The sequence below is a fragment of the Podarcis erhardii genome (genome assembly GCF_964252035.2).
Source record: "Podarcis erhardii genome assembly, chromosome: 9".
In the NCBI taxonomy this organism is placed as follows: Eukaryota; Metazoa; Chordata; class Lepidosauria; order Squamata; family Lacertidae; genus Podarcis; species Podarcis erhardii.
This window is the reverse complement of record NC_138512.1, coordinates 20356347-20377079: the sequence shown is the minus strand read 5'-3', so window position 1 is coordinate 20377079 and position 20733 is coordinate 20356347. Positions and strand designations below refer to the sequence as shown.

Below are 20733 nucleotides of genomic sequence, written 5' to 3'. Positions count from 1 at the left end.
CCCAGCACCTGGCAGGCGTTGAGAGTAGGAGAACAGAAAGCTCAGAGGCAGAAAGCATAGATCAGCCAATGTAGGGATGATGTATAATAGGACAGATAAAGAGGGGTGGGACTTTACTCAGAGCAATGTCATTACCCATGAGAGATGGCATTTCTGTCTCTCTCTCTGTGAATATTGAATGAAAGTTTTGGTAAGAACTCTTCTTGTTTAGCTGATTCTTGGCTTCCCACCATGGGAGGGATCCGATTCCCTGGAGCCTGACATCAGCTAGTAAAAATTAGATGAGAACCAATGTGGATCTTTTTTGTTGTTCCCAAAGTGGGTGATACCCAGTTGTAGGACATAGGTAGAAATATAGATACATAAAAGAATGCAAATTTGTCACTGGATCTTTCTGTTTGTCCGCTTTAAGAAGGTAGATTTCCAGGGGTGTGCTGAGTAATTTTTTATTCTGAAAAGGGGGCGGTAGGCCAGATAAGTTTGGGAACCTCTGATATAGAGTGACTTTTATATACTGGACCAGGTAAGTCAGAATAATAGGCTGTTGAGGCCTTTAAAAGGCCACAGAAACCTCCTCTGCTGTTGCAAAGAGTTGCTGTGCTGATTTGGTGTCTGTTTCAGTACTAACTAAATAGTCACTGTTTATACTTTTTACAGTTCAGTCCCCTCAGCTCACTGCTTTCAATTCTGCCCTCCCCTATACTGCAGGTGGCAATGTGTAAAGCCAAAATTGCGTTTACTCAAAACAACCCCCTGGAATTGCTCCCACAAAAGCTATCTTACCTTCTTGGAGTCAGTGCGAGATCTCGTGAGGCCCTCCGAAATCTTGTGAGAGCCTCCCATAGTCCGGCAAGCAAGGCAATGAGCCTTTTAAGCTCTCTGCCTTCTGTGCATTTAATTTGTGGGATTCCAACCAGACTCTGGCTGCCAAGAGCATAAAGTTGAAATCCCACAAGTTAAATTCACGCAAATTGCGATCCGATTTCTTCTGCAACTGAAGATCACACTTTGTGCATTTGATGAAGTGGACTTTAGTCCACAAAAGCTTATGTCATAAGTCATTTAGTCATTTTAGTGCCACAAGTCATTTTTATAAAATAAAGTCTTAAGATACATAAAGTAAAAATGCTTGTATTCAGCCCTCGTCTCTCCTGTTCATTCTTTTCCTCTGTTCTTTCTCTCTGCTTTCAGACTTATATATATTTTTCTACTGCTTTCAGACTTTAAACTGTAAGAGCCATAGGGCTGTCAATCATCTCAGAAACTTTAGGGTCTTTCTCCTCAGGGAGTCTTAAACCTTTTTTTTTATTATTATTTAAATAATACAGCAAAAGCAGAGCATCAACAGAAAAGAAAAAATGAAATTGGAAAAAAACCCAGTTCAAAAACATTGAAAACAAATATACTTCTTGTATAGTACTTCACCTACCCACTTGCAGCTTCCCTCTGCCACAATTCTACTTCTTTAAATCTTTATCTCCACATTTATCCTTGCATTCTCCAAATGTATCATTATTTGTACTACTCTTTTCTTTTCCCATTCATACATATGCCAATATGCTTAGAATAAAAATGTAAAGTATATCTTTCTTAGAACAATACTTCAACATATAGGAGTCTTAAATTTTTATTTCTTTTCTAAGGGAGCTTAGGATCTGGTTTCAACATGTTAAAAGGTGTTGGCTATAATACAGAGGCTTTGCTTGTCTGTTTTGTGTACAGGCCTTTGGATTGTATCCTTTGTGGCTGCTGATTTATTATTATTATTATTATTCCTGTTTTTACAGAGGCGATGGACTCCCAAAAACCGAGTTCCCACTTCACACTTTATGGACCTGAAGCAAATTTTCCATAAGTTATCTGCCCGAAAAATAAGCCCCACCTCTGCTCGAAGCTCAGGTATAGCTGAATCAGAGTCTGAAAGCTTGCGTTCACAGAAGCTGTCCATTTTCCGTGTGAAGTTTCCGTCATCTCTTTCGAATCAAAGCTCTTCGTCTGGAAGCCCAACCAGCTCCATACTTTCAGGGCACGACCAAACGGAGACCTCGAGTAGATCAAAAGAATTGGCACCCGAAACCAGGGCTGGGTCATCTCCTGAAGGCGATCTGTTCTATGAAGCAGAAAGCCCTGACGAAGCGGCCTTGGTTTATGCTGCCAGAGCTTACCAGTGCCGTTTGCAGTCCAGGAGTCCTGAGCTGGTGACGGTACACTTGGAACCTTTGGGACTGTTAACGTTTCAGCTGCTACACATCTTGCCTTTCGACTCCGTCCGCAAACGGATGTCCATTGTCGTGAGGCACCCCATTTTGAACCACATCGTCGTGTACACCAAAGGAGCAGACTCTGTCATGATGGATTTGCTGGAGAAAGACCCAACAGGTATGGCGGATGCCCTAGTCAGCTTTCTAATAAACACTGGCAAACACAGAAGCCTTTAACCTCTAGTTCAGATGTTTCATAAACCTCAAGAGTCTGGCTAGTGATGTACGTAATCTGAGAAATAGCCAATGGAGTGTTGTGTCAATTCCATCTAGAGGCTGCCAGTGCATGGACAACAGTGGTCAGGCTATCTCAATGCCCTTAATGGTCTTACAAACTAAGGGTGGTAAAAGGCATTCTTAACAACTGAGGTCACTTGGGCCTCTAGCCATGGTGTATTCTGATGGAGATATTGTACCCTAGGGAATAGTTGTGCCACTACATTTTACATGAGCTGCTGCCTTGCTGTAGGAAAACCACGTTCATGTTCAAGGTATCTCCACCGCCAGGCAGAAGACCTGCCGAATGCAAGGGCCACTAATATCCAAGGCAACACGATGACCAAGTACAACAATGCAGTATCAATATAAACTCTTTAATATAGTCTATACGGGACATTGAACAATATGAGAAACCAAATAGAAAACATAAAACCAAATAAGCATAAGCCTTTAGGTCTTTGAAAGTCTATGAAATGCAAGGGCCAGTCAGTCGAGTTTATTTACCGTTGGTCACCACAAAAATGCAAACAATATTTTGGTACATTTTAGCATAACTGGGCCCCAGGGCACTGGACTCCATAGATTGCACGAGTAACACCTGTCAAAATTGATTCCCCTATTATATCTCAGGATCCCACTCAGAATATTTTACATAGCTCCCCACCGCTGCCCACCCTCAGGAATTTGATCCTTTTACATAGATGACCCCTATGTTGAGCATTTAACATTTCCTGCTTTTCATTATCTTCCAATCTCAGGTATTAAAAAGATTGACGCGCAGATGCAAAGAATTAAGGAGAGAACTCAGATGCATTTGGATGATTATGCTGCCCAAGGACTGCGCACTCTCTGTGTAGCTATGAAGGTGATATTTCTCTTAATGGTTAACGGTACAGAATTGGCAAAACCTCGGTGCCAGCAATAAAACCGCGAGCACGTTTGCAAAGCTAAGCAGGGTCTGGTGGGGCTTCAGATTGGATGGGGGGCCATTGTGTTGAGATTCCTGCATTGCAGGGAATTGGGCTAGATGACACTCGCGATCCCTCCCAACTCTACAATTCTGCGATTCTGTTTTTTCTGTTCTTGAAAGAATAGGGTGCTATTTATTTTACAGCGCATTCCTAAACTGGGTGGAGGATCAGCTGCTGCTTCCAGAGACCTGCCATCTATACCTTCATAGCTAACTGCGGGTGAAGCGGAAGGCTCCACAATTGCTGTGGTCCTTTGAAACTCTTCTCTGCTGATGGAGAAGCCCCTCTGTTTCTTCCTAACTCTTAGCCAGCAGATCTGGGGTTTAGGCTTGCCCAGTTGGGTGGGGGCACCTTTTTCTCGGTTTAGAACATAGTCAAAGCACTGGTCAGCAGATTATATATGCAATATTTAGAATTTTCAAACATACCTCTCCATGATCTGTGTCCAAACCACAGTTGAAAGCATATGGATATGGTCTGGCCACATGGTTTCCCATCACAAACTGATTTCAGAGGAAGGGCAAGTTCTTTTTCTACAAAGGGATGGTTAAATGAAGCCACCCCCAACATTTAAATGAACGAGTAAACTGCATGCACGTGTCAGGACTTTCTTTAGCTATTTTTTAGTATCAATATTGGAAGTTTTTAGGAGGGATTTGTTGTTATTTTAAGCCTGTTATTTTACTTTCAATAGATGGCAGTGGAGGATAGGAGGTTACATAGCTTGAACGGTCCCCAGGATTTTGCTCTCAAAACCTTGGTTTGACATAAATTGCATTTGTCAAGCAGTGCTGTGCCAGAAAAAAACTCACTTCGAGAAACAAAAAAATAGGGAACTTGACTGATTTGGGGGGTTTGTTGTAATAGTGGAAGATGCCTGTCTCAGTCGTATAGTTCTGTAGCCAGCCCCACTGTAACACACTCTGTTATTCCCTTTAAATGAAGTAATGTTTTAATTCTTGCAGCACCCCCATTCTCTCAAATACAGTGGTGCCTCGCAAGACGAAATTAATTCGTTCCGCGAGTCTCTTCGTCTTGCGGTTTTTTCATCTTGCAAAGCACCCCTATTAGCGGATTAGCGCTATTAGCGGCTATTAGCGGCTTAGAGAAAAGGGGGGAGGGAAAAAACTCGCAAGACGTTTTCATCTTGCAAAGCAAGCCCATAGGGAAATTCGTCTTGCGAAGCGCCTCGAAAAACGGAAAACCCTTTCGTCTAGCGAGTTTTTTGTCTTGCGAGGCATTCGTCTTGCGGGGCACCACTGTACTGAGCTTGGTAGTTATGTAAGTGACACGGGGCCACCTCCAAAATACTGTAAATTTGGTGTGCATGTATCATTGCTAGGCATACACTCAGTTTATATCCAACCTGAAATAATTCAGCCAGTACATGGTGCTGCGAGGGAGAAAGCAGCAAAGGCCACTGTCTTTGTTGAGTGCAGTTCAGAAAACACATAAAAAAGCAGGGATGGGTGCATTGACTGCCAGCTGGCCAGTCTAGGAGCTCAGAGTGACAAGGCGGAAGGAAGGAAGGAAGGAAGGAAGGAAGGAAGGAAGGAAGGAAGGAAGGAAAGAGTTGGCTCTGGTGTCACCTCCAGACTTGATTATTGTAACTTGCTCTACATGGGGCTGCCCTTGAGACTGACCCAGAAACTACAGCGGGTGCAGAATGCCGTGGCGAGACTCCTTACGGGGTCCTCGCTGCGGGATCACATTCACCCGGCTCTATACCAGCTGCACTGGCTCCCGGTAGAGTACAGGATCAGGTTTAAGGTGCTGGTTTTAACCTTTAAAGCCCTATACAGCCTAGGACCCTCATACCTACAGGACTGCCTCTCCTGGTACAGTGGTGCCTCGCAAGACGAAATTAATTCGTTCCGCAAGTTTTTTCTTCTTGCGAGTTTTTCGTCTTGCGAAGCACGGTTTCCCATAGGAATGCATTGAAAATCAATTAATGTGTTCCTATGGAGACCGCTTGCCAGGCTGGCGGTGCGGAGAAGGGCTTTTCTCCCCACCGCAAGCCTTCAGGACAGGTACGGGAACAGAGGGGAAGGCGCGCAGCGCTTCTCCTCTGTTCCCGGGCTTGCGGTGGGAGGAGGGTTTTTCCTCCCCACGCCAACATTCAGAACAGCATTCTGAAAGTTGGCGGTGGGAAGGAAAACCCTCCTCCCACCGCAAGTCTTCAGGACAGCCATCCGAAGGCTGGCGCGGGGAGAAGGTCTCTCCGCCCCACTGCCAGCCTTCGGAGCAGCCTTCCGAAGGCTGGCGGTGGGGCGGAGAGACCTCCTCCCGCCACCAGCCTTCGGAACAGCCTTCCAAAGGCTGGCGGTGGGGCGGAGAGACCTCCTCCCTCCGCCAGCCTTCGGAGCAGCCATCCCAAGGCTGGCGGCGGGAGGAGGTCTCTCCACCCCACCGCCAGCCTTCGGAGCAGCCTTCCGAAGGCTGGCGGCGGGAGGAGGTCTCTCCGCCCCACCGCCAGCCTTTGGAGCAGCCTTCCGAAGGCTGGCGGCGGGAGGAGGTCTCTCCGCCCCACCGCCAGCCTTCGGAGCAGCCATCGCAAGGCTGGCGGCGGGAGGAGGTCTCTCCGCCCCACCGCCAGTCTTCGGAGCAGCCATCCCAAGTCTGGCGGCGGGAGGAGGTCTCACCGCCCCACCGCCAGCCTTCAGAGGAGCCTTCCGAAGGCTGGCGGCGGGAGGAGGTCTCTCCGCCCCACCGCCAGCCTTCGGAACTGCCATCGCAAGGCTGGCGGCGGGAGGAGGTCTCTCCGCCCCACCGCCAGTCTTCGGAGCAGCCATCCCAAGTCTGGCGGCGGGAGGAGGTCTCACCGCCCCACCGCCAGCCTTCAGAGGAGCCTTCCGAAGGCTGGCGGCGGGAGGAGGTCTCTCCGCCCCACCGCCAGCCTTCGGAACAGCCATCCCAAGGCTGGCGGCGGGAGGAGGTCTCTCCGCCCCACCGCCAGCCTTCGGAGGAGGTCCGAGGACAGTGGGGAAGACACGCTGCGCTTCCCCGCTGTCCCGGAGATTTCCCTATGGGCTTTCGTCTTGCGAAGGAAGCCCATAGGGAAATTCGTTTTGCGAAGCGCCTCCAAAACGGAAAACCCTTTTGTCTTGCGGGTTTTCCGTCTTGCGAGGCGTTCGTCTTGCGGGGCACCACTATATGTCCCACGGAGGACCTTACGGTCTTCAAACAAAAACATCTTGGAGGTCTGGGGCCACAGGGAGGTTAGGCTGGCCTCAACTAGAGCCAGGGCTTTTTCGGCTGCGGCCCCGATCTGGTAGAACGCTCTGTCACAAGAGACTAGGGCCCTGCGGGACTTGACATCTTTCCACAGGTTCTGCAAGACATAGCTGTTCCACCAGGCCTTTGGCCAGGGCACAGTCTGACCCGCTCCTTTGGTAATCCTCATAGAACTCTAGCCCAATGGTTGCCATTAATTTGATTCTGAATTGATTTTAGAATGTATTTCAATTAATTGATTGTGATTTTATGTAAACTGTGTTACTTTTACTGTAGTTAGCCACTCTGAGCCTGGCTTTGGCTGGGGAGGGTGGGATATAAATAAAATTTTATTATTATTTTTTATTATTATTTGGTGCTTCTGCAAGTGGATGGCAAGTTTTCGCCTCCCACCTTGTGCCAAATGATGCTGTCTTCTTGCTCTAGCCCTTATCTCCCCCCCCCCCCACAACTATTGGTATAATTTTCACACCTCTCCTTCTGTCACACATTGTGTTAGCCAAAGACCGCTTGCAAATAGTCAAAGGGACTCTTAAAAAAATATATCTGGATATATAATTTGCTTTAGAGAGATGAATGCTGTGAATTCTTTATTATTTTAAAATGGCTTTATTTGCATGACGTTGATCAGTACGGTGATGTCGGCTCTTTGCTGATTCTGCAGGTGTTGACTGATGAGGAATACAACGAATGGTTAAAAGGATATTATGCCGCAGAACACAACATAGAGTGCCGGGACGATATGCTCCTTGAGTCAATGCAGAAGCTTGAGAACAAATTAACACTGCTTGGTGAGTTGGGAAGAAGATGGTTGTTTTGCTAAACTCCTAAATATACAGTGGTACCTCCGGTTACATATGCTTCAGGTTATATACACTTCAGGTTACAGACTCCGCTAACCCAGAAATATTGCTTCAGGTTAATAACTTTGCTTCAGGATGAGAACAGAAATCGTGCTCCGGTGGTGCGGCGGCAGCAGGAGACCCCATTAACTAAATTGGTGCTTCAGGTTACGAACAATTTCAGGTTAAGAACGGACCTCCGGAACAAATTAAGTACTTAACCTGAGGTACCACTGTAGGAGCCACTGTATAGGCTCAAACCTTATCAATGAATGCAGCTCCATCAAATGCACTTAGCCCAGTGGGCTTGAACATGCTTAACATTTGTGTTGGACTGTATCCCCGTATCACTTAAATTCCCTGAAGTTGCAAAACTAATCTAAACATGTCTTTTGCTGCTTAATGGAGTTCGGAAGGAGGAGCATAAATTTTTGAGAATGAAGAGTAGATGACTTAGGTACAATCTGGTGGCTCCTGGGAGCATTCACTGGAGGCGAAAGTGCCGCTGTGCCACCACTGATTGCCAGCAAAACTTCTCCAGAAATCAGCGCTGATGGGTGCCTCCTTGTGGGTTTCTGCCACCTGAGGCTGTGGCTTCACACTGTCTAATGGTTGGGCTGGCCCTGCCTGGGAGGGCATCCCAGGGGCTATCAGATACCACAAAATTCCCCCTGTGCTGAAAGGGGAAGGCCTCTGCAGGGAGTGCTTCTGATCAGGATTCCAAACATTGCATTCCATTTCCCCTCTTACCACCCAATTTTTACCCTCAGCTGGTATCTGAGGGTACTCAGTACTCATCCAGCTGATTCGGTAGGGTTGGAGAAATTCCATCCCGAGCGATTTTTCCCCCAGTAAAGGTTGTTTTTATTACTTCCACCTTGCCCACATAAGGTGGGCCACGTTGCCCACATAAGGACCAGCACTCAAAGAAACTGAGGTTGCTCTTAGGATACATGATTACATAGTCTTTGATTCTGTTAGAGAAACTATTCCGTATCCTTTACGGTTCAGACCAAGGCACCACAAACTCATCCTGGTTCCATATTATTTCTCCTGATTTCTCAAACATTTTGGGAAATTCTATCACATGTAAAATGTGTTAGGTTGCGAATCGGCACATAAGCGGATTCCTCATCATTTACCTCATGTTAGGAGTTGGGAATTGTAGCCACTTTGCCTGGAAACCGTTGGCAATTGGAATGGTAATAAGTCTTTTGCAATCCCACTTGTAAAAAAATTATGAACCTTAAATCTCAGCATATTTTTGCTTAGGAGAAACTTGGCATTTCTCAGCTTTATATGTTGCCGCTCCCAACTGCTGAGTAGTATTTACACTTAATTGCATTTTTTAATTATTTTATGCTATTGTTATTGATTCGATTTATATCCTGTCCATTATCTAAAAATCCCAGGGCAGGGTACAAAATTAAGAACATAATTTATGTAGCATAATAATAAAAACATAATACAGAGCCTAATGGTAGACAGAAGGAGAAGAGGAAGGAGAGGAAGGAGGAGGAGGAGGAGAAGATATTATTTATACCCAGCCCATCTGGTTGAATTTCACCAACAACTCTGCACGGCTTCTAACAAAATATTAAAAACACAATAAAACTTCAACATAATAATAAAATAATAACAGTCCTCTCCCACGCATTTAGCAGGCCATACATTATTGAATGGCCAAGGGCCTGGGTAAAGAGCAATGTTTTTGCCTAAATATGTGTAATTATGGCTCCAGGTGAGCCTCTCTGGGGAGAGAGCATTCTACAGATGGGGAGCCACCACAGAAAAGGCCCATTATTGTGTTGCCATCCTCCAAACCTCTTGGGGGAGGGGGCACAGAGAAGGGCCTCAGATGACAAGCGCAGGGCCCAGATCAGTTTGTATGGGGAGTCGCAGCCCGTTAAGATATTGAGGTCCTGAACCTTGTAAGGCTTTATAGATCAGGACCTGCACTAAAAAGAAATATGTAAAAATGTTTCAAGAAAAAAAGAGTAGGACCAGATTATTATTATGCCGAAACTAAACAAATGATATAAGGGATTAAGTTATAAAGAACATGTGATAAATGGTTTTAAAAGGAAAGGAAACCAAAGGCATAATAAGTTGAAATGTATAATATTGAATAAGATTGGAAAGAGGGTAAGGAACTGCTGAACTTGATTGTGTAAAGGGGAACACAGAAAAGGGAGATGTGAGGAAGTCAGGAAAGAGGGCGATAAAGATAGTAAGCAAGAAATTAGATTTTTATTTTTTCTCTGTTTTTCGTTTGTTTTTTTATTGTCTTTATTATTTTTTCCTACTTTTGGTTTTGGACTATATTGTTTTTGATTGTCTTTCTTATCTTTTTTTTATTGTGACACTTGTTTTGTTATGCAAAATCTTAATAAATATTTTATAAAAAAAAAAATATATAGATCAGGACCTGCACTTTGAATTGGGCCTGGAAACTAATTGGCAGCCAGTACAGAACAGTGCAGTTTGACCTAATCCCACTGCTTGCTGCTTTGCAGGTGCCACTGGGATTGAAGACCGATTGCAGGAAGGTGTTCCAGAAACCATAGAGGCGCTCCGAAAAGCAGGAATTAAAATCTGGATGCTGACTGGCGATAAAAGTGAGACAGCCATCAACATCGCACATTCCTGTAGATTACTGGCGCCGAGTGATTTCATCTTCATCCTGCAGTCTGATCGCCTGGTGCGTGTGGCATTTGGTTTTTCTGTAGCTGGAACTGTTTGCATTGCTTTATGACCGCAGGGCCAGAAAAGACAGCAGCAGCAAACTTACCCACCAGACCTCTTCCGGTTTTTGCTTTGGGCTACCGTATTTTTCGCCCTATAGGACGCACCGTCCCATAAGGCACACCTAGTTTTTTTGGGGGGGAAATAAAGGGGAAACAATTATTTTCCCCCTAGGCGCGGGGCTGGGGCGGGGGAAGCCCGAGCTTCCCCCAACCCCAGCCCCCAGAACAGTCAGCTCTCTGCAAGCCGTGGGAGCCCAGCGCCGGGCTCCCGCTGCTTGCGGAGAGGTGCGCGAAGCCTGGACGCACTGAGCTCAGCGCACGCAGGCTTCAGCATGCAGGCAGCTCTCTGCAAGCCGTGGGAGTCCAGCGCTGGGCTTCTGCCGCTTGCGGAGAGGTGCACGAAGCCTGGAGAGCGAGAGCGGTCGGTGCGCACCGACCCCTCTCGCTCTCCAGGCTTCAGCAAAAGCCTGCATTCGCTCCATAGGACGCACACACATTTCCCCTTCATTTTTAGAGGGGAAAAAGTGCATCCTATAGGGCGAAAAATACGGTAATTCATCATGCAGTTGTCTTTCCCATCTCGCACCACTGCTGCTGCTCCTCCTCCTTTCCTTTTTGGCCAATGGCTTCACACTGGTCTGCGCAGCTGGGGTGTTGGCAGTGTGTCACGGTTCCCTTCGTGTCTAAAAACTGCAGTTTTTTGTAGGATGACCTTTATAAATTCAGGATTTTATCTTAAATGTGAGTGTCTAAGCTGTAAGGCTTTGTACAATTGTACTCCTGAACAGAAGCATAAGTGGCAGTTAATTATTTAAATACAGCCCACCAATTCATTTGTCCTTCCGCCTTGTGCAGAAAGTTGACACACTGTAAAACGTTGTTAAAATGCTTCCAAGGGCTAAATGCTAAACTACACTAGCTCTACGGATGTCGGACTAGGAGCTTTGTCTTGGAAATTAGAACAAGTTCAGTTTTTGCAAGTTGCTCTTTGTCGTATCTCCCTGCAGCCGTGTTTGATTACCATTAATGTGCTAAGAATTATCTCATTAAAATGGTATTACATGCAGCATTCCAGAAAGTTAATCTACTTACATTTCCTAATGCAGAAAAAATCTTGGTGTTTTTGTGTTCTCTCTTAAAAATAGTCAGTGTTTTCAAATGGGAAGCCAGATCCCTTTTATGTGATGGAAATATCTTTATTCACGTTATCCAGTACTAATCCTAGCCATAACTTGTTAAAGATTGCTTAAAAATTGGGACAGAGAATGCTTTGCCGTAAAAAAAAAGCCAACAGGTTGAAAAGAATATTGTATGATGGCAGGAATGGGTATTTTGTTTGTTAGAAATTAAGGCCTTTGTTTTCACAGATGACTCACTTGAAGACTAATGAACTAATCACAGTAAAAATGTTGTCTAGACGGTGTTATATTTCTTTTAATTGCACATTCATAGAATCATAGAATTGTAGAGTTGGAAAGAATCTCAATAATGATCTAGTCCAACCCCCTGCCATGCAAGAATCTCAACTAAAGCATGGTTATATTTAATTATGATTTTTTTTTGGGGGGGGGAGGTCCTTTCAGTTCAAACCCCCTGTGTATTATTGAGAAAGCAGCACACAACTTCATGTACAGCTCCCATTCATTTTAGTGAGCCATGTGTCTATAAACTCTCAGAAATTTCCCTTGCACTTCTGCAGATCCCATTTATTTTAGCTGAATTATGTAAGATGGGTTTATTTTATTTCTTTAACTAAATAATAAAACTAACTACTCACATGCATATGGATCACGATTTAATAATATAGCCCCTTCCATTAATCAGATTTTTAAAAAAACACATTGCAAGATATATCTCTTTCCAGTGTTTCCTTCAGCCATTGGATTCCTGCCCCTAGCTAAATGTAAACTCTGTGTGTGGCTCATTTCTTAAGCATTTAACGAACCCTTGCTCACGTGACAGTGAGCTGCTTTGTCTAAGCCATGGTTTATTGCAACAGGAGCAAGCCACAGTGAGCCTCAGAATTTTAAATGCATTCCTGCTGCAAACATGAAAAGAACAGAAACCTTTGTTTCCATTTTAATTAACCATATTGTTGCTTCATCTGAACCTGACAAACAGTGTCTTAAAATATGTTTGAAACAAGCCAAGTTCAAGGCATGGGTTCTGAAGTTGGCTCCTTTCCACAAACCATAGTTAAGGTAGACTACAGTATAGGGTTTGGACATATTGCAGTTAAATCAAAAATGGAAGTGAAAGCTTCTGATCTCATGGCTGTGATTGAGAGTCATTCCTTTGGCTTATTCCCCCTTCCATCATAAACCGGTTTATGGTAATATCCAAACTGGCCCAGAATCTTTGTGAAGAAGGCTTTCCCTATCATGGCCTTGCAGATCTTTTGCAGAATTAAAAATGGCGAATCATTTTCATTAATGAATGCACTCAAGATACATCTATAGCTGACAAGCTGTTAACAGTCATTGAGATGTGACTTGTAAAGCGAAGCTTTAATACGTACTTAAAAGAATCTGATCCTAGATAATAATAATAATAATAATAATAATAATAATAATAATATAAAAAATAATCTGATCCTAGATAATAATAAAAAAGAACTGCAATGTCAAATAATAATAATAATAATAATAATAATAATAATAATAATAATAATAATAATTTATTATTTATACCCCGTCCATCTGGCTGGGCCAACCCAGCCACTCTGGGCGGCTTCCATAGAAACCAAAAATACAGATAAAACCTACCAATGCCCTTTTCCCAACCAGGATTCCTGTTCGTTGAAGATGGACAAGATTTTGGAAGACATCAAGTGGAAAGAAAGCTATGAGGCAAACCATTTGAGAATCCCAACCTCATCGGTTGCTCAAATTCCACATTTCACTGCGGCCCTAGTTATAGATGGAGCAACATTAGAATTTGCCTTGCACGACAGTGTGGCGAGCAAGTTCCTGCAGCTCACAACACGTGTACGGGCTGTCATCTGCTGCCGAGCTACCCCTCTGCAGAAGAGCCGAGTGGTGGCAAAGATCCGAAAGGAACTGAAGGTGATGACATTGGCTGTAGGTGAGTCATCTCTCTCTTGCAAGGGAGCAGCATATATGCTATACAGCATCACCTTTGATTTCACTGTAAAGCAGGGATGGGGGATATCTGATCTCCATCATCCCTGACCATTGGCCATGCTGGCTGGGGTTGATATGAGTTGTAATCCAGCAACAGCTGGAGGACCACGGGATCCCCACATCTGCATTAAAGGTACGTTCCTTAGATTTTCCTTGGGATAACTATTGACACAAACCAGAGCGGACCAGCAGGCAAATGGTAGAACGTGGCTGTAGAATCCCAACTGGGATCTGCTAGTTGAAAAGCCCTGCTGCTCCATAGATACAGACAGACAGACAGACAGACAGACAGTCTGATGTAACAACTGCATCAGCCAGGCATTTTCACTCTAGTTGCCTCCTTCCGATTGCAGTAAGCAGGGAAGCTTGCTCTATGTACATCAGAATATTTTCAACACTCTGATTCAGACTAACAATTTCAAGGCGACTTCATATGTTATGTGAAAACACCACAGTGGGAATTGTGAGTTAGTCACACTTCCTCTGTCCAAACTCTTGGGATTATTTGCAACCGGGGAGCGTGGGTTAGCATGCATTTCTGGCGACCACATAACCTTTCTCCTCCCATGTTCTACATATTTGGGAGATAGGTGAAAAGGAGAAGCATGACCCTCACCTCCATATAAAGTTCACTTGTTCAAAATATTTTTAGCCCGCCTTCCCATTATAAAAGCACCCATGGGACCTAATTGTAGCAGCAGAACATTCTTCCCATAACACTAGAATTTGTGGACATACAGTAATGCTGAATGTTGGAAGATCCAGGACAGACAAAAGAAAAGTACTTCGTCACACAACACACAGATAATTCCACAGCTAACTCCCACAAGAGGCAGTGATGGCTTCCAGTGTGGATGAGTTTAAAAGAGGATTGGACAAATTCATGGAAGATAAGGCTGTTCATGGCTGCTAATCCTGATGGATGCGTTCTGATAGATTAAGATAGATTAGATGGGCTGCTGGTCTGATCCAGCAGGCTCATATCTCAAAAGTGCTCATGGAAACAGCTTTACCTGGCACCAAAACATGAATAGCATTGGTGTTTGTTTTCCTTTGCCTGGGGAGCGCATTCACAAATTAGATGCCATCACACAGAAGACCATCAATATGTGATGCTGTCGTCCTTCCCCATCTGTGCAGGGTAGTAATGCAACCGGCAAGCCTCTGAGGTAGATCATGAGCTGTGTTGGCAATATAGTATTATTACACTTTTCAAAAAATAGTAATTCGTTTATAAGGTTTCTTTACATCAGATACACCAATTTCATATGATAAAAACATTTATTACAATGCCCAACATATACAGATACAGGTATAATACAAACTTACAAGTGCCCTCTAAATAGCCACATAAACTATCAATAAAAATTGTGTCTTTTATAAATCTGCTCTCCTAAAATTCTCATTATTACATTATTATATTACATTATATTACATTATTACATTAAATATGCCAACATGAACCCCCCTATCTTCATGTTGCACTTTATAGAGTCCTTTTAATAGTGCATTACTTGACAATAATTCTAAAACTGATGAACAAACTAGACATAAATTTGCATTTGACGTGCAGCAGTAGGGAAGGAAAAGCTCCATTTCCTCTTTTGATGTCTGCAGTGATAATTACCAGCCCTCCCAGCTGATGACATTTGTACTTGTATTTAACATCGCATCTTGTGAGGCCATGAAATTTCAATATATTTTTCTCTTTCATCAAGTCTGTGCAGTGCTTTAGCACGCCCCAGCCCAAACCAGTTTCACTGCAACATTGTTCTTTTCCTTCTCCTGGAAGGTGATGGTGCCAACGACGTTAGTATGATCCAAGTTGCTGATGTTGGAATTGGAATCGCTGGCCAAGAAGGCATGCAGGTAGGATGGATTGAGAGAACTGTAAATGGAGGCAGTGTTGCATATAGATTGATGGCTGTGAGAGCCATGACACTTTTCGGTAGCAGAATATATTGTTAGTGGAATCAAAAGCTGAATACCCCAAACTCTAGAATTTGCAAGAGGTCTTTGTCAGAAGATCTGATCTATTGGAAATACCAGTACTATGGTGTTGTAGGGAACCTGTGGGACAGTGTGTCTTGGCTGTTAACCAGAAGTTTGGTGGTTCATGCCCACTCAGGGATGGCTGTGGAGAGAATTCCTGCATTGCAGGGGGTTAGATGACCCTCCTGGTTCCTTCCAACTCTACAATTCTATTATTCTATTGCAAGGGCCTTGAGAGCCATATTTACACTCTATTAGGTTCTAATATGGACATACGTTCCTAAGAAATCAGATTATATACCAGGAGAATGTTCCTTGAAATTAGAGAACCTAGGCATTTGTACAACCATGGGCATCGTTGTGGAGCATGTTTGAAGCAGTTTCAGGTAGATATCTGAAGAGGTTTGAAGAGGATTCATTCCGGCGGCTTTAGTTGTCACAGAAGTCATTGACTCATGGGAACAGTGTAATAATTTATGAGTTGGTCATGCAAAGATCAACAACTTCCTTGATTTGTGAGGAACTAAAATATGTCCTCGTGTTAAGAGGGTGGATTGGTTAGCATATAAAAGACTGCTCAATAAATAATGATTGACGAGTGTGGTTCCAAATCAAGGGAAAGAGAGGATGAGTGGAGGATGAGTTAGAAAGGGCGAGAAGTATAACAGTATACACAAGACCACGACTTCTACAAGGAAACCTTTGTGGAGACATTTATTTCTATTTTTAGCCAATGGGACTTGTGCAGTCAGCTTCAGTGGGATACAGGAGTGTCAAGTAACTCAGTGGTCAATGAAAGCTCCTGACTTCATTTTGTAGTTATTTTCTCGGTTGCTGTATTTCATTATTTCATGTTTGTTTTCAGGCTGTGCTGGCGAGTGATTTTGCGCTTTCTCAGTTCAGACACCTCAGCAAGCTGCTGTTCGTACACGGCCACTGGTGTTACACGCGATTAGCGAACATGATCCTTTACTTTTTTTACAAGAATTTGGTATGTAGCTTCCGGGGATGCCTCAATGGGTTTGACCTTGCAGAAGGACAGTTTCTTAATGATTAGAAACAGGCTAAGGGCGCTAGTAAATTCTGTACTCTGAATCTACAGCAGCAGAAATGGCGTCTGCCCACCCGCCTTGGGTTAAGGTTCACTGCTCCAGAGGCATTTATAATAAATTTAAATACGGTCTATGCCAAAAAGCTGTCTGTCAGCACTAAGAAGATTGTGACAAGTTGGCTCCACTATCAAAACCTGCAAATTATCAAAGGATTATTTTACGCCGTTTCTGCCTGGGGAAGCGTGTCTGAAGCAGACAGGCCTTGCCAGTTTCGATGCTGAGCGTGAACTTTGAGGTTTACTTCTGAGCAGTAAGAACTCAAAATGAGTTCATTGTGTTACAGAGTTAGGACAGAGGCAAGCAGTAACCACATGGTAACTCCTGTAAAGCTCAGCTGCTTTGCCACTCACTTAAGAAATTTCCCCCCTTGCAGCTCTAACCACTGGAGAGCTGATAATCTGTAACCTCTGACCATGGAATAAAGTAAGCATTACTAAATATTGGTAACTATTTGAAATTCTGGGAAAGCAGGAATCCCTTTTAGCACTCAGCTTAACAAGGCAAGAGGCTACAGCCAGCCCTCTCTCCAGGCAGTTTGTAACAGTGGTGTCTTACTATCCTCATACTGGTAGTCAACATTTTCACCAAATTATCTTAAGTGTTTGGTGCTGAGAAAATGCAGTATTTGCAATCCTGAGCCCTTAGTACCATTTCTAGGGCAACAGATTCGTATCATTGGCATTAAACATTTCTGTAGCCCACTATAAGAACCATTTGACATTGCAGTTCTTTCCCGCAAAGGGGCAGAACTGTACATCAGTAGTGGAGCAAGGAAAAGGTCCCAGATTAATCCAGGTAGGGTGGAAAACTCCAAAACTCTGGAGAGCTTCTGCCAGTCAGTGTAGACACAAGTGAGCTATACAGACCAATGGTCTGTCTCAGTATATATAATTCCTGTTGGCTCTTGTTTATAGATTCTCACCTTTTAATTCCCACCTCTGTTCCTAACAGGCATATGTAAACCTCCTGTTCTGGTTCCAGTTCTTCTGTGGGTTTTCAGGAACACCCATGACCGACTACTGGAGTTTGATTTTCTTCAATCTGCTCTTCACATCGGTACCACCTGTCATGTATGGTGTTTTGGACAAAGATGTCTCCGCAGAAGTCCTGTTGCACTTGCCAGAACTTTACAAGGCTAGTCAGAGAAACGAGGTATTTCTTGGCTTCTTACAAATATTTGAAAGCTGAAGTGACTCACATGTTCTCTGTTGTGCATTCCTTACCAGTTAAACGTGAACATTCCCTCCTGTTAAATAATCTGGTGGAGATGAAAGGCATTATTCTTCACTGGCTTTACAGCCAATGAATGTAGGTGGCCTTAGGAGGGCAACATAGTTTATACACAAACAGTCATTTGATGGATGCCCTGTCACCATTTTCTACCACGTAGACTGCTGTTGCTTATTTGTGTTTCTCCAGCATGGCGAGGAAGGCCTCAGCAGAAATGTGGGGATATTGTATGCTGTGTGCTAGATATGCATGCTATCAAACTCAAGCTGAAACTCTCTAGGAGGGGTTCCAGATTAGATCGCTGTACTGTCTCACCAGCCCGAGATGGGGCCACCCCTGCAGCTCTGACAATGAGTATTTCTGCTTGGTTGGTTCGTTGAAAATACAACAGATTTTTTTATTGAACCAATTTTTGTTCAAAGAGGTTCAAACACTTCCTGCCTGACCATGCTATTTTTGGTAATTTAAAAGCTGCATTTTTATATACCAACAAGTGTTAGTCTTATAAGTGGACTCGCCTCCTCCCTTTAATCTCTCATTTGTGACTTGGGCATATTGCAGACTCGCTCAGGCTCTCTCACTGAAGGTTGAGACCTGGATCTTAGATGGTGATCCTGTATGTGTGAGCTTTTGGAAGCTCAGTAAGGCGTTCAGTCCAAACATGCAGACAAGGCAAAATGACTAGAATCTGTATCTTCCCAAACTATGAGTAGAATTCAAAATAACCCTCTTCTCGGGGTTCTCCTGAACCCCCTTAACCCAATTTAAGAGGTGGGGGGGAAAGACCCATTGCAAAAGTGCTTGTGTGGGGCTCATTAGATGAATCCCACCCTCAATAAGTGTTTCTTCTGTCTTTCCTTTTCAGCCATACCTGTTTACAACCTTCATAATGAACTTATTAGATGCTTTTTACCAAAGTCTAGTTTGCTTTTTTATCCCTTACTGGGTAAGTGTTAGGATATTTTACTCCTTTGTCTCTATCTTTTATTTGCCTTTTTATTTGCATGATCTTTAAACTTCCTTCATATTCAAGAAAACAGTAGACTTACAGTACTCATGATCTGGAATACAAGCACAGAGGACTTCTGGTGGGTGGGTGGGGCATGGCAGATTGAATGTCTGTTGTCAGCAGTCCACGGAAATAATTCCATGATAATTGATGATAGCCAGGCGTAAGCTTCGACTGTCAAATTCACTCTGGAAAAAGAGTGAATAGGGGTCCAACCTCTGATGCGCTGAAAAAGCTGTTTTCTGTGTCAAGAGACCAAGAAGTTGTCAACTCCTGGGAGCTCTGGTGGGGGTTAAGTGACTTAAGAACCAAGGAGTCTACATCTTGCCCAAAAGCCACATAAGAGCCCTGATGTGTGTGTGATCTGCAAAAGCCTCTCTTTCTTAATTATTTCTGGAAATTTATAATTTATAACTCAGAGAAATTTATCCATCTGCCAGTGGAAATTTACATTTGATGCATGAGCTGCTTTTTGGCTTCAAGTAGAAGGGAAGAGAAGTCGATTGTTAAAGGGTTGAAGGCAGAACCAAAAGCCTGTTTTAATGGCTTGAGAAAAGAAAGTTGCAAATGAACGGGACACTTGTGTGTGTCAAAATTTTTTATTTCATGTTGTCTATTTTTGTTTTCTCGATGTAAATGTTGCTTAGAAATCAAAAGTAAATGTGCACTTGATACTTCTTCCACGGGAAAGGAACTTCTCTATTCTAATAAGAGATATGGCTGCGAAGATCTTAAGGTGGAGACAGGAGATGTAATGAGACTGAATTGTAAATAAGATAATGAAAATTCAGTCTGGCAAGTATACCTATATTTGGGCATTCCACTGACTGTTGGCATGCTTCAGCAAATGTTTGATGAGCAAATAAAATTGACTAAAGTTCCAATGGGGTCTAATCCAGTGGGGAATGAAAATAAACCAGGAATGAATGAAATGAAAGGCAGAATCAGAGACGATACAGAGACTTTGGAGAAGAATATGGATAAAGGACAGGCAGAATCAGAGAGTGAAATGGTAGAGTTGGAGGGAATAGATGGTGCATTGGAAAAGTCCTTTACACAAGTGTTTGGAGGAATAAAACAGCCATATGGTGTTGTGATTCTGGAGGAGTAGAATGAAGTCATGGATGGAGACATGGATAGACATCTGGATCTGGCATTGATAAGAGCTGAGAGAGAAAGGGCTCTGTGTACAACTTGGAGTGAACTCAGAGGGGAAAGGTACTCTGGTGCTTTCTTTGGGAAAAGAATAGAAGAAATGTAAATGGAAGAGGTAATTTTTTTAGATAAGGATGGAACACAACAGGAAACGGGAACTGAAGATACAGAACTGGGTCAAATTAATGGATACGTAACAAGAAAAGAACTATGGAATAATATCTCAATATATGATCACCGTGGAGAGACTCGAACATGGACAAAGATGGAAAGATTTATTATTGTTTAAGATCAAGTGGAAGATGTGGTTGTGGAAGACCAAGTAGTTATGTTTGATTGGAGAAAAATCATTACAATTTTTTATTAACAATAGAGAATCCCTTTTGAACTTCTTGTGTGAAAAGAAAAACGAACGGATTTCACACATTTGAGTCTGAAGATTGGGAAAATATTAACAGAAAGCAGAACAGTTGGATGTCATCCTAGGGCAAATGTTACGAATATATATATATATTTAAATGTAGTGGGCAGATATAAAATTAGGAGTCCTTTTATTTATTTTTCATTCTTCTTTTCTTTCTCTGTTTTTCTTTCTTTCCCCTCCCCCTTTTGTGTCCTCTGCTCTGAGCCTTTATTGGGGTCCAAGGATTACACACACGCGAAGGTGGTGTATAGTTAGTGGCAGGACCCTGAGTGAGAGGCAGGGAAGTGAAGATCTCCCAGGCTGAAAGACTGGGAGAAGGAAGGAAAGCTCCCAGGTGAGAGCTGGGAAGGTCCATCATTTTCTGTTGGTGACAAGGATTAAGAGCTACATTTAA

At 43.4% G+C, this 20733-nt stretch overlaps 1 protein-coding gene across 1 annotated transcript in view; it reads left to right on the top strand.

Annotated features, from left to right (window-relative positions):
• ATP10D (ATPase phospholipid transporting 10D (putative)) overlaps positions 1 to 20733 on the top strand; it is a 67299-nt gene that overhangs the window by 39141 nt on the left and 7425 nt on the right. Inside the window, exons 13-21 of the mRNA XM_081875653.1 lie at positions 1788 to 2379; positions 3239 to 3345; positions 7350 to 7476; positions 10044 to 10228; positions 13061 to 13358; positions 15210 to 15286; positions 16275 to 16400; positions 17473 to 17673; positions 18617 to 18697. Of these exons, the coding sequence (XP_081731779.1) occupies positions 1788 to 2379; positions 3239 to 3345; positions 7350 to 7476; positions 10044 to 10228; positions 13061 to 13358; positions 15210 to 15286; positions 16275 to 16400; positions 17473 to 17673; positions 18617 to 18697 (1794 nt within the window). The remainder of the gene's footprint in view (positions 1 to 1787; positions 2380 to 3238; positions 3346 to 7349; positions 7477 to 10043; positions 10229 to 13060; positions 13359 to 15209; positions 15287 to 16274; positions 16401 to 17472; positions 17674 to 18616; positions 18698 to 20733) is intronic.